Here is a 13,701-nt window from a genome sequence, read left to right as displayed (position 1 = left end):
CAATTATAAATTTTCACCCTTTTAAAGAGTTATTCATTTGAATTAGCTGAAGGTGATTTTTCCCTTCAAAACCAGGAAAATCATTTTCTGAGAAGTAAACCATTAGTAAACATAAGACTTCAGCTGGAAGCATCCAATAAAGATCTGCATCTTGGCAGCCAAAGAAAACTCCTTTTGCCCCTTAAAACATGTTTTTAATTCCACCAAGGTGCATTCTGCAGGGTGGCTTATCTACAAGTGTTTATGTTTTTGCTCAGAAGGTGAATTGCTAATCAATCCTTGTCACCTTGCTATTTATCTTCTGAAGTCAAGGGCATCAGTGAACTACCTGTCAACATCCTCTGCAACAAAACAAGCACCTAATGAATATTCACAAAGTCACCAGCAAGCAAACTCTCAAGAAAGAAAGAAAAATATGGCAGCTTTACAGTGATGGTTTCATTTAGGGACTGTGGATGCTGGATTACAGGGCAAAAGAAGAGTGGTTGTAGCACAGCAACTCAGGAGAGAAATGAAAATCCATAATGGGTTCCCCTCCCATGCAATCAGGAGTGGATTTTTGGCAGACTAAACCACAAATGGATTCAGAAGTAACATTTGCCATTTTGCTCCTTTTTCTTCCTCAGCTCCTCCTCCTGAGTGTGTGTGTGGGGGGGAAAATTGCACAACAAACCCATGGTAAGGGCAGGAAAAAAGGTGAAGGAGAACTCATGACTTTGGGGTTTGGGGACCCTGATGCTCTGTGTATTTCCCAGCCAATTGCAGCTCTGCTGAGCTTTGGCTTCACCTGCTCAGCTTTGAAATGCTGGAGAGAAGCTGGAAATGCCTTAAAACAGCCCCCAGGATGGCCAAAAGGGCTAAGAAAAAGCTTCCTCCTTCACCTCTCCCCTCTTAGTTCATTTACTGGTTGGTTCAGCAATGTTTTTCTCTAATCAAGTCCATAATGTGCAACATAAAGAAGATTCTGATTGAGCAAATAATTGTTAAAAAAGCATAACTTCAGTGTCTTCTCACTTGTTCATTTGGGCAGTGGACTGCAGATCAGACTTTCTAAGTACATATAGGAGTTTATCTCCCATAAATGTGAATTATTTCCACCAGTCAGAAACCTCCTAGGCAGGAGTCCAAACTACAAGGCTCTTGTTACTACAGCAGATTTCTCCTTCACTACCAGTCTGGATATAAAGATGCCTGAGCAACAATCTCAAAGAAATAACTACACTGTAAAACATTTTCTATTACAGGTTTCCCAGCTTGGGGGGGTGGAACCTACATAAAGAAACTGGCAGATTCCTACTGGTGTGATGCACTGACACAGCACTTCACAAATCATTTTTTCATAGGGTAAGTTCTCAATGTTGTACTGAGCTTTTCAGAAATAACTGAATTTTGAATATTTAATACAATGGTCCCAAAAAGTCGTTTCAATATGCACTTTTCCAAAGCTGGGATAATGCCAGGTATCAGTTTAATTCTCTTAAGTTACCTCTAAAATGTCACCTACATAAAGAACAAGGTGAATCCACAGAGAAGTGATCCAGCCCCAAAGAGCAAAAGCCCCCCAAAACCAGGAGCATGCAGGTTGTTAAAATGCCTTTAGCCTTCAGCAAGGAAATATTTCACAGTAATTTAATTGGGATCACTTCAAGAAAGTCTTTGAATCAAGATTTTTCCCATACAGAAGTCAAAGTGGAAGGAAAGGTGGGAGGCTGGAGGGTGAGGATTTCACCACTTTGCCCACTGCTGAACGTTAATTGCAACACAGGAGTCAAGCAATGGGATGAAAGCAAAATTATTCAACAGTCATGGTTATTTCTCTCAGATTTGCTTTGCCCCTTAAAGCAGTAAAACTGTTATTAAGTGAAACAAGCCCTCATTGTCTATTTAAAAGGCAGTATTTCCTATTTCACATTATCAGCAATTTTGCATCTGTGTTACTTTGGTATTTTGGTCTGTCAGAAGCATGATTCAGACCTAAAATAGCTCAGCTCCCATTATCTTACATACTGGAAAATTAAAATTACATAGGGATTTAAAGATACGTGATGAAAGAATTCTTATTAATTTAATTTTTATTGTTTCTTATGCAATTTTGCAATCTCTCTCGAGCCTGCAGTAATAACTTTCATTTAAAACCAGCAGACTTCAGTAGTCTTGGCAACATTCAATGTGAATTTCTCTCAGACTGTGGCAGAGTTGAACCAGCAGTGTGTTGTAACCCACACTGGCACTTCCCTAGTAGCACTATGAAGGTCTGTAGAACACAGATTTGTATAAAAATACACTTAATTTCCAATTCTTGTCACTGAAGCTAGAAGCATATAAAATAGGAACCATGCAAACAGCTGCTGAGAGAGAGTATTTCCATGAGCCAACCAAGGACCCCTTCAATATGGGGATGTAAGATAGATTTTTTTTATAGTCTGATGACAATAATACAAAATTTTATCTCAGCAGAGAATTCTTGACTCATCTGATGCTAATGGTTCATACTGGCAGAACACACTGTTAATATAACATTGCTCCCCAAGATTCCAGCTCTGTATATGGTTAAGGCAGTGAATCTGATATCAATCAAGGGAATATTTCACTACAGATAATGTTATCCAAAACAGATTATCAAAAAACCACCTTTGGGTAGCTCTTGGAGGAGTATCAGGATTCCACACCACAGTACAACCCAGCCTGGTCCCAGCACACACTCCACCTGCTTCACAGTCTCAGTGGAGAGTTGAGCAATAAATGGATATTCCAGTGACACCACAAACATCTAGGAAATAACTGAGATATTCTCACAGTAAAGATTTAGACAACCCTGGTTTTAAGTACAACACAAGAAAAGAACCTTACAGAAACCCTGGATTTACAATATATTGAACACAATATTGAAGCTTCTTCATATTTTACCATTGAAGTTTTCTGGTTTTAATTTACATAAAAAGCACAAAACCAGAAGCAAAGATAATGAGTGAAAACCAAAGATTTTTCTGGCTCAGTTATGGAATAGTTTTGCATACTGAACTGCTCAGAACAGTTTGGGAATTACCTGCCAGCTGACATGAGAGGAATCCAGTTAAAACCCACAGCTCACTTCTTAACCAAAGCTGTGAGACTCCTGCTTTTGGCTCTACAAACTCCTGCTCCATCCCAGGAGAAGAACTCTCAGTGATGCTCTCAGTGAAGTTTGTCTTCCATCAAGGGGTTTTCACACACAAAGAGTGCAGAGCTTGGTAACAGATTAGGACAAGGGACCAGAACTGAGCATGAGAGAACTTCAGAAGGCTCTGGAATGTGTAGACAGTAAAGGTAAAAAGGTAAGAAAATTCAGATGCTTATCAAACTTCCAGCTTTGCATCCTCAAGAAGCAAAGAGGAAATCTGAAGCACAACATGGAAATGTTACACATCTTTGAAGTTTTGCTTTGATTGAAGCTCTGGAAAGAGAGGAATGCTGGATAAGCTGGCACACTAAATGCAGTTTGCCCCAGAAATACTTCTATTTCAAAGAAATATTTGTGGCCTCTATTCAATTACAAAGATGACATGAAAATTAATTTCTAAGCTGGAGTAAGCATCTACATTTAAAAGAATCCTTTCACTCCACCTAGCCTTGTGTACTCTCTTAAAAGTCAGTAACACCTCTAGGAACAACAGGCAAACAAATTGCAAATAAAACATAATGATAGGGTTGGATGTAGGGAGGTATTTATCACACTGAAGCATTAAACTCTAAAAGGTGCTGCTGAAAATAAAAGTTTGAGAAGGGGTATTAAAGGCAATTAAATATTTAATCCCTAAAGCTAGGCCTCAGACATGACTTTTATTAGGAAGGAGATCACGTTTTCCATCCAAGAAAAAATTTCCTGTGCACTCCACAAAATATTTTTTCAGGGTTTTAGTATCAGCCATGGTTATAACATGCTGGGGCAATTAGCATCTCATCTTGCATATGCATTTTTCTATACACCTGTCTACACTTAAGGTATATTTTTTTAAGTGCAATAAATGCAAATAGTTCAAACAAAACCTGTTCAGTGATTTCAGACTTTCAATTCTTAAGGTCAGCAGATTTACATCTAAAAAAATTTCACTCTCTTTTCCCTTTACCATTTCCTTCTCCCCATTATTCTGCCTCTTTTGCCACCACACACCAAGACCATTTTGAAGAAAACACACGAACATTCAGAAGAGCTGCAGAGACAAGACTTTCCTTCTCACATGATCTCTGAATGTCTGGGTCTGTTCAACTCTCAGCTTCAGGAAACAAGGGTCTGTTCTTTCTCTCAAAATTGTTTTAGACTTATTTTTCAATTTTATGCAGCAGCCTAGAGACTCTATCTACATGGTGTTAGAATCTATATAGAAACATATATATATATATATTCAGAAACTAGTACAAAATTGACACTGAAGCAAAGCATCATCTATACATACACATCCATGTTGTTTTAATGATCTCTCCTAACCAAAAGTTATATTTGCATTTTTATCATGATGGAATATGGCAAAACCTGATGTAACAGCTGTGGTTATCTCCTTACAAAACTGCTAAACCACTTCCTTAAATTAGTTTTTGAGAGGGGACCTGGGAGTCAGCTCCAGTTTCAAAATAACAGCACACAGGCATCAGTAATTTAAGGTTCAGAATATTTTTTTTTTTTTTTTTGTAACAGAAGATGACTGTCAAACCTCACAATCTGCATCCAAGCATGACAGATTAAGTGAAACCCTGAAAATGGACCTGGTTAGTGTGGTGGCCTGGAGAGCAACAACAGGCTGCTTACTGTGCCCTCCAGAAGCACAAGCAGGACATAATTCTCTCAGCATCTCTCTAATTAAGCCCTGGAAGTGACTGCCAAAAATTAAGGACCTGAGTCACCTCAGAAAAATACAACACTGGGGTAATTTCAGAAACCTTGGAGGAAGAAAAAAAATTAAAAAGAGGTGGAGTAATGGCAGTTTCTTCATTATAGATACACAGTAGAAAATCTGAAGTTTGGGTTATGTCAGATCACCAGAAAAAGCTCAGCAGACCCTTCTCTAAACAAGAGGCAGCACAAAACCAAACTGAATTCCTGAAGTGCTTACCCCAGGCTGCAACATGACAAGAAACTTATGTCCCTGAATCCTAAAAATCCCCCCCCCCAAAAAAAAACAAAACAAAAAAAAAAGGACTCAACAAAAGATTCTGCCTTATTATTTTTGCATAGCTCATGTTTTCAGCAATCTGAATTACTCAGCTTTCATAACTACTGAATTTGAAAACTGCACCTGACTTATACCACGAGATGTTTCATTGCTTTTTGTACACAAGGATCCCATTCCAAAATGAGCAAAGTGAATTCCATCAGCCACAAACTGCTGGCAACATCCTCAGCACTGCAGAAGAGCTGCTACAGTGCATGCTCAGCTCTCAGTGTGGGTGGAAACCTTCCCCATGAGGTTCCCCCATCCAGCTCCCCAGGCTGACCAGCCCAGTGAGACAATGTGTTTGGATCAGCTTGAAAGACTTGAGAACTCAACCCATTTTGCTCATGTGGGATGTCATTCCACTCTGCTCTTCAGTTTTAACAGTGAAGCAACAGCCTTCACTGAACCATTCCAGGAGGACCTGACTCTCAGATCATATCCTTACAAGTTTTGTCAGTGCTAATGGAAAGTCTCAACCACCCTGAAACTCTTTAATCAATTGAACTGTGCTGCTGACTATTTCAGCTCTGACTTTCAGATGGTGATTGTAGCTGTTTCAACCTCTGCTTCTCTACTGGTCTCCCTCCAGCAAAGCTGATGATCTTTTCTGTGATGCAGGAGCTGCTGACAAACCTTGGCCTGCTAGGAACGTGGAACAGAAGATGACTGACAGAGAAGCCAGAATGCAAACTCATTAAAGCATCCACCCATCTTGCATCCCTCCTCTTCTCTCAGCTCTGAGGGATCACAAACCCAGACACATCACTCACTCAGGAGCTTTAAAAAGCTTACATCATCAGTAACAAACAGTTGCAGAAGATTGGCTCCATCTTACTTCAGTCTATTAGCTTCCAGGCTCAAAATTAAACTGGGGGAACAACAAAACCCAGGGAACAAAGCCACCCTGTAACCTCACATGGTTCAGCATTCCTTCTGACTCCAGGCTGTGTGATCTTCAGCCCAGATTCCAGCCTGGGTACAGATGTAACATTGCAGCACTGGCAGGAATTTATCCTGGAAGTATCATGTCCCCAAGGGAAGTGATATTAGGGCATTCAGACAGAGATTAAAGAAATGAAAAAAAAAAAAAAAAAAAAAAATAATGTTTGCTCAATTTATCTTTCCAGTCACAGAATTCAGCTGCTGGGACTCTTCATCACTAGGGATCCAGAAGCAACAAACCAGTGCCTGGAGGCAACTGAACAAAGCTCTGGCACCTCTTCTGTACTGATATTATGAAGAAAACTTGATAATTCCAGATAACCTAAAGAATTCAGGTAGAGCTGCAAAACATTTATTTATACATTTTATATACACAAATGCATATATGAATAGCCATTTAAAGCATCTAGATCTTCTGTACTAAAAATTTGCACAAGTACCTTCAATTGTTTAATGTGTTTTTAAGTATTTAGAATATTAAATACCCAGTGGAAAAGGAGGATGGAAATACAAAAATCAGGTTCTTAGATGAGGTTGCAAAAACCAAAGCATACCATTCCTGAATGAGAAGACAGGATACCAGAATGGTAACAGACTCAGAGATGCTATTTTTGCAATTTAATGCAATGCTGCACTTGTGTGCCAGCAGCACACAGGGAACACCAACCTCTGCTACAAATGTGCTACCACAGATCTCAGACAGCAACAAAACACAACCAAAAGCAGCACTGTAGCGTTGGGTGTAGTCTGAAACTAACAGTAATCACAGGAACATGGATTGCTGTTTCTATGGGGAACCATCAGACCACAGGAACAGCACACTCTGCTTATAATGCATGTGAAAAATAAACCACCAAGCACTAGTTCTTCCTAGCTCTGCCAACTTAAGACCCAAGTTTAAATAGGAGCACTTTAAAAAAGCAAAGGGGAGGAGGGTGCAAGCTGGTGACACATCCACATCTCCACACACTCCCCATACACCTCCAGGGAGCAAACTAAGAGCAGTTTTGGCCTCTGTGTAGTTAGCATGCTGACAGACATAAGAAATGTTAAACACTGAAGTTACAGGAAACTGTGATCTAGTTTTGTCATAGAATCATAGAATGGGCTGGGTTGGAAGGGACCTCAGAGCTCACCAAGTCCAACCCTTGCTCCACTCCCCCCGTGGTTCCCAGCCCATGGCACTGAGTGCCACATCCAGGCTCTTTTGAAATAGCTCCAGGGATGCAGAATCCACCCCTTCCCTGGGCAGCCCATTCCAATGGCTGATCACCCTCTCCAGAAAGAAATTCTTTCTCATGTCCAACCTAAACCTCCCCTGGCACAACTTGAGCCCTCTTGTGCCCTCTTGTCTTGCTGAGAGTTGCCTGGGAAAAGAGCCCAACCCCCCCCCGGCTCCAACCTCCTTTCAGGGAGTTGGAGAGAGTGATGAGGTCTCCCCTGAGCCTCCTCTTCTCCAGCCTCAACACCCCCAGCTCCCTCAGCCTCTCCTCAGAGGATCTGTGCTCCAGTCCCTTCCCCAGCCCAGTTGCCTCCTTTGGACCTGCTCCAGCACCTCAATCTCCCTCCTGAGCTGAGGGGCCCAGAACTGGACACAATGCATCACACAGAGCTGCTATGGGTCAACTTCTAGCAGGTCACCAAGGAGGAGCCACTGTTAAGGACAAATGGCACAACTGGCAGAGGAATTCCACATTTGCTTTTCAGCTGGTGCTTTCTAGAGCTGCATCAGGTACCTCTGGAGGGACCCACACCTTGGCTACAGCAGGGCAAACTCTGAATTCCTGAGTGCAGAGATCCTGCTGGGTTAGATCCCAAAATTACAGCATGGCCTCAGACTGCATAGGGACTGCCTCAGCCCATCAGATGTGTTAAGACTCTAAGAGAAAGAGCACGAAAATTCAGGTAGTAAAAGGCACTAAATTTAGGCTGTTGTTAGGATCAGGGCTTGAAACAGATTAAAGAGATTAATATAGTACACAAGGGGTTACTTAATACCCAGAGGATGAGAAGACAGAAGCTATAAGGGAGAAAAAGACATTTACAGATACAGTCAGTCTTGAAATAGTCAAAGATATGGTAAGGTTCATCTCCAGCTGTCAATGTGTACCTGTTCTAGCAACTGAAGTCTCTTCTTATATGGCCAATACCTTAGGAATTAGTCTGACACATCTTTGTAGGAGGCAAAGAATGTCAAATTTTGTTTTTATCATTTTAAGAAATATTAAACAAGATTATTTTCATGTTTCAGACATATAATACTCAGAGGACAAGATTTTAAATTAATCAGCTTACTAGGAAGATCAGCTTCTCTGAAAGAGCTTACAGATAACACTGACTCCAGGTTTTCTTAGCAGCCAACAAATTTTCCATCATCTCTGAATTTTGCCTCCAGAATTCCCTCTCTGGGTTACCAAAGCAGCCCTGTTTTCTCCATGCCCATCAGAATTTTGTTACAGAGATAAAAATGTCAAATTATGTCATTCTTTTCTGTGAGAAGTTTAGCTTGCAAACACAAAAACTTCTAAAATGTGAGCTGTCTCAAGGGAGGAAGCTTCAGATCCCAGCTTCTCCAGACCAGATATTCTTACCATCATTCCCAAGTCTCCCCCCCATTCCAGCTGCACCACAATGCACAAATATTCCTCAGCTGAGTACCTGAAAGTACAACCACAAGAAGCAGCCAAACAACAGTCATGTGCAGATCTCTCTGGATCAGGTACATGGACTAAATTTTGAGACCTCTTCCTGCATCATTTTGCAATGATCTCTACATTCTGCCTTGCAAGATGAGCTCTTTCCCTTTTCCAGCCCAGTTCATGGGGTGTTTGAGGAAAACGTGGCAATGAAAAAGATAAAAATCAGAGACAAGTGGCTTTTCCAGCAAAACCAGAAAATACTGCTCATTCAGGCACGAAGAACTGGCAAAATACCAAAGTTTATTACCTACCTAGAAGAAAAACCTAAAAAACTGTGCAGAGACAGAAAAATACAAGGTGATCCAAGGAAACAAAGGGAGCCTACACTCCAAGATACCCCCCAGGATCATTCTTAACATTTTGGGCATTCAGAAGTCCAAAACTGTGACCTTATACATAAACTAAGGAGTTACCTGTGATCCTTAAGCATTTCACAAACTGACTCCTGTTTCACCCAGAAGCCCTAAGAGTGTTCCTCTAAGTGCACTCAGGAAATCAACTATCTTTACAGGCCCCAGCAGTCACAGGAAAACCCAACTCAAGTTTATAAACCAGGTGATATTTCACTGCCTGCCAAGCTATCCAAAGTTATTGCTAAAGAAGCATCTACAGAAAAACTGATGACTCTGTGTGGAAAAGGTAAGTTTCTCTGCTTTAGTACTGAAATATTTTGTTGTTCTCATAAAGGAATAATCTGAAAAAATAATCTCTGAGATTATTTTACTTTATTTTATTTTTTATACTTTACTTTATTTTTATTAATTATATTTATTACAGAGAGATGTAGCCTAGTTTGTTGTGCTGTTCTGGTGGCCATGGTGGGGGGTTTTTTTGTTTATTTTTGTTATTGTTTGGCAATAGCAACATTGTTGATTTAAAATCCAGGCTATTTATAAACAGAAGTTCAAAGTGCAGTCAGATAGAGCACCTACAAATAGAGGCTCTTCCGTCAGCACTTTGGTTTATTGAAACATCTTTGTTTAAAGAAAACTCCTTCCTGTTCCTGTATCAAAACATTAAATAGGAAAGGTTCAGAAATGGCTTAGAATATCAACAGTTAGCACACTGCATGTGTATCTCCATGTGAGCTGTGCACAGGCCTGGATTCCAAATTCCCTGTGTTTTTCTTACCAATAAACTACTATGGCAAAAATCCAAGTGATTGTGCAGGGCAGGCCATCCCCAAAAGAATCATTAAATGTACATGGGAAAAAAAACTCCTCCCAAGTCCTTAGGAATATAAGGACTTTATTTAAGTGGGAGTTTAGGTATCTAATGTTTGCTGCTGCATTTACTATGTCTCTGGGCTCTCACTCACCCCCACTCAGGTATAGAAGCTATTACCATAATTCAGGAAATGGTAAAGAACCCATTTCATTCTTACATTATATTTTCCTTGTATTCTGTGACTTAATTGCTAGCATTTTTTTTCCTAAACAAGGTTTATTGCTATTATACCACGCACAAATAAGATCTGCTTAACAGGCTTGATACACTGGCACAGGTCCCAGAACCATGTGAATTCATGGCACTGATAATCTAATATATAAAGGTTTTCAGGTTCTGGTCTAAATTTTACATTTCTCATTGATACACTGAAAGAAGCAAGAGAATACCTCTATAAAATGCAGCATTGCTACCACATGCATCAACCAGTAGCTGCCTGCTGCTTCAGTGAACTTGCTTAAAGAGATAACAGCTTATCAAAATATTTCACAAGTGCAAAGTTCAAACAGTCCAGACTCAATATATCTGATCAAGAGAATCTCTCCTCTGTGTTAGGATGAAGTTTGTTATATGCTCCTCTTTAGTACAGCCAGAGGAACAGAAAAAGCCAACTTATTGAACTTGAGAACAAGATGCTCCTGTGTCCTCTTCAAATACTGTTGGCAAACAGACAGACCTTAAAGTAGCCCTTTAGCCATCTGCCACATACTCATCCTCACAGCCCAACATTTATACCTTTTTCATGACTAAAATGAAGGTTTCTGTCAATTTTTTTCCGTGGCATTATCTGGAAATGGCCCGAAATTCAAATAGTAGGTAATGATGGCCTCAGATCAGAGATAAACATACTCATGTAACAAATCACTGTAAGAACCTAACAGCATGAGCCCAATTCTGCACTTTCTGCATAAAAAGTGTATGCTTCCAGGCTTTTATGTATGCTTCCAGTGAAAATTACTGTTGAAGATCACCCAAAAGGGTAAGTACTGTTACAGCAGCCAGAGCAGACAATTCTTACCCTTGTTCTATTCTGTTCTGAAAACTCTTTAATAAGAGTTCTGAAAGTTGGCTCTGGACTTTGTATATGCCAGCCTGGTAATTTTGCACTTGACAGTTATGACCTGTCTTGAACTTTCTAGAAAACTGATGCTTCATGTATACATCTGCTGCTTTGCATCTGATTTGTGCATTTGCAGATTCAGACATCAGCATCTTTTCATCTTCAAGCACAGGACTCCCACTTTTGGTACATCCTTAAACCAAAATACACATAGATCTGTATTTATGTGGCACCTCGAGGCCCAGAGATTCCAAGTTACTCCAAAAAGTAATAGAACTGCCTTCTCCAAATTATTTATTTAAACCTTAATAATTACCCTTTTAAAAAATGCTTTGTTAGAATATTCCTCTCACTCCTGGAGCTATTTAAGGTTTATGCTGCCCAAGAACTGCAGCTTTGCATCTTTGCAGCTGAATGTTCTCTCAGCAGCATAATATTAATGCTCCTAAATAATAAACCAGACTGAAGCACAGAGAACTGGTGGTGGTCTCAAGTGTTAGATGAGCAGCAGGCACTGTGCCTGCCTTTCCCGTTCAGAGCAGGAATTGCCAAGTGATGTGGAGCCCTCTGGGAGTAAGAGTCACTCCATAAAACGTGTGGGAGCCAGGGGGAATGAAAAGCCCTCTAGAAGCCTGTGACAAAACCTTACACTGCCTTCAACAGGGTTAGGATCCTACCCACGGGTGGATACCAAAACTGCACGGGCTGGAGGGAGAGAACGGAGAAAAGGGCCCAAGGACCAAAACTTTGTCAGAGGGTGGACAACTGGAGCCCAGACTTCCCCAGAGAAAGAGGAGAGCATTCTGCAAGCCTTAGGAAAAGGAACAGAAGCTCCTGCCCGAGGTAGGTACCTTGTAACTGAGCTGAGAGGGACTCTTGGTGCTGCTGGTACTTGAACGCCGTGGCCTCCGCCTTCCTCAGCTGGCCCTGCAGCTCGTAGTACAGCATCGCCCCGTAGAGGAAGCCGAACACCACAGTCAAAAGCAGGAGGGTCTGGAAAATCCGCTTCTGTTTTCGGGAGCACATCCCGTTGCCCATGTCCCCGGCGGGGTCCCGAAGGTCCCCCCCTCACGGTTTAGCAGCGGGCGGCTGGAGGCGGCGGGCGAGAAGGCGGCGACATCGGAGGCCCCGGGATGAAGAGGATGAGGAGGAGGAGGAGGGCGGGACGGAGGGCGGGAGGGGCCGGACGAAAGCCTCAGCCCCTGGGCACCGCGGCGGTTTGTCCCTGCCTGCGGGAGGGAGCGGAGCCGGCGGGACTCTGCGGGGCAAGGGGCGGGTGCCCCATCCGCATGCTGGGGCCGCGGGGCTGCCCGGTGCTTCCCGGCCCCTCCAGCGGCGGGAAGGGAGGCCCCCGGCTGACTGACTGACTGACTGACTGTCCCGGCTCCCCGCGGCAGGGGCGGGCAGCGGAGCGGGATACGGCGGCCTGCGGGTCGGGCTCCTCAAGCGGTGCCTTCAGCCCGGCCCCGCCGCGGGGACCCGCCCGGACGGTGGTTGCGCCGTCAGTCACCACCTGAGAGAAACAAAGGCGACTTCTTCCCTCACACTCCCCACCCCTGGCCCTGGCCCCGCACTTACGTGTCACCCCCGCTCCGCCGCGGCTCCCCGCCGCGGGATCCCCGAAGGAAGTCCCGCTCCGGGCGCGGCCTCATTGGGCCCAACCGTGGGTCTCTCCCCTCCCTTCGGGGCGGCAGCTCCGGAGCGCATTGGGTGCCCGCCGCGTCCGTCCGGAGCTCCGCTTCCCTCCTCCCGCCCTTCTCCTCACCTCCAGCCCAGACCCTGCGGGTCACCTGCGTGTGCCCGGTGAGGGGCGGCGGGGGCTGAGGTGGGGGTGCGACACCCGGTGGCGGGTGAGGCACTGCCTGGGACAGGGTGACAGGAGGTGACAGGGAGTGACTGATGGGGTGACTTACAGGGGGTGACAGACGGGAGGTGACTGACAGGGTGGCTGACGGGGTGACTGACAGGGGGTGACAGGGCCCATGGCGGCTGTGGGTTCCTCAGGGGCCTTTCGAGCAGCTCTGAGGGACACCCGACTCTCGTCATGAGGCGACTCGGACTGAGTGTACCGAGCCCCAAAGAGGCTGTTGTTACAACCAAACAGCTGATTTATTGACACTCTTCATCAGATAATTTAATTTTTTAATTTTTTTTTTGTCATAGTTCGTTGGCCTCACTTGGTTTCAGGATGTCGGCCTTGGCTGCTTTTTGCTTCTCCAAGAGCCGCTGCTGAATCTTCATGCAGGGCCTGAGTTTTTATCTGTGGTAACACCGTGCTCCCAAATGCCACTGTCCTGTGGAAAAAAAGGTGAGAGAGGGCTTAGGGCATTTGTCCTTAACCCAGCATGGTTTCGGAATTACTATAACTTAGAGTTCTCTCTAGTGGGGTATTCCATTGCAGGGGGAAAAAACAAACAAATAAACCAACCAAAACCGTTACAAAACAACAAAGTTTCGAGCTAAACTATAAATAATAATAAGCACATGTTGCAGATGTACTCTAAAGTTACTTTTCGAAATATGTCTAACTCATAGGTCTGTGTTCTTCGCAGGCATTGTTCTTTCTTAAAAGAAAAGCTGCATC

General features: G+C 43.2%; 1 protein-coding gene across 4 annotated transcripts in view; it reads right to left on the bottom strand.

The window, feature by feature from the left end:
* The window catches only part of GOLIM4 (golgi integral membrane protein 4), a 31,240-nt gene extending 18,491 nt beyond the window's left edge, over positions 1 to 12,749 (bottom strand). The window contains exon 1 of one of the 4 annotated variants that reach the window (XM_071752723.1): positions 11,969 to 12,749. In XM_071752723.1, the coding sequence (XP_071608824.1) occupies positions 11,969 to 12,155 (187 nt within the window). In that variant the 5' untranslated portion in view covers positions 12,156 to 12,749. The remainder of the gene's footprint in view (positions 1 to 11,968) is intronic. The other 3 variants (XM_071752721.1, XM_071752725.1, XM_071752722.1) reach the window with 3 other exon arrangements.
* Positions 12,750 to 13,701: the final 952 nt, after the last annotated feature.

The sequence above is a fragment of the Heliangelus exortis genome, chromosome 9 (assembly GCF_036169615.1).
Source record: "Heliangelus exortis chromosome 9, bHelExo1.hap1, whole genome shotgun sequence".
In the NCBI taxonomy this organism is placed as follows: Eukaryota; Metazoa; Chordata; class Aves; order Apodiformes; family Trochilidae; genus Heliangelus; species Heliangelus exortis.
This window is presented reverse-complemented; position numbering and strand designations above follow the sequence as displayed.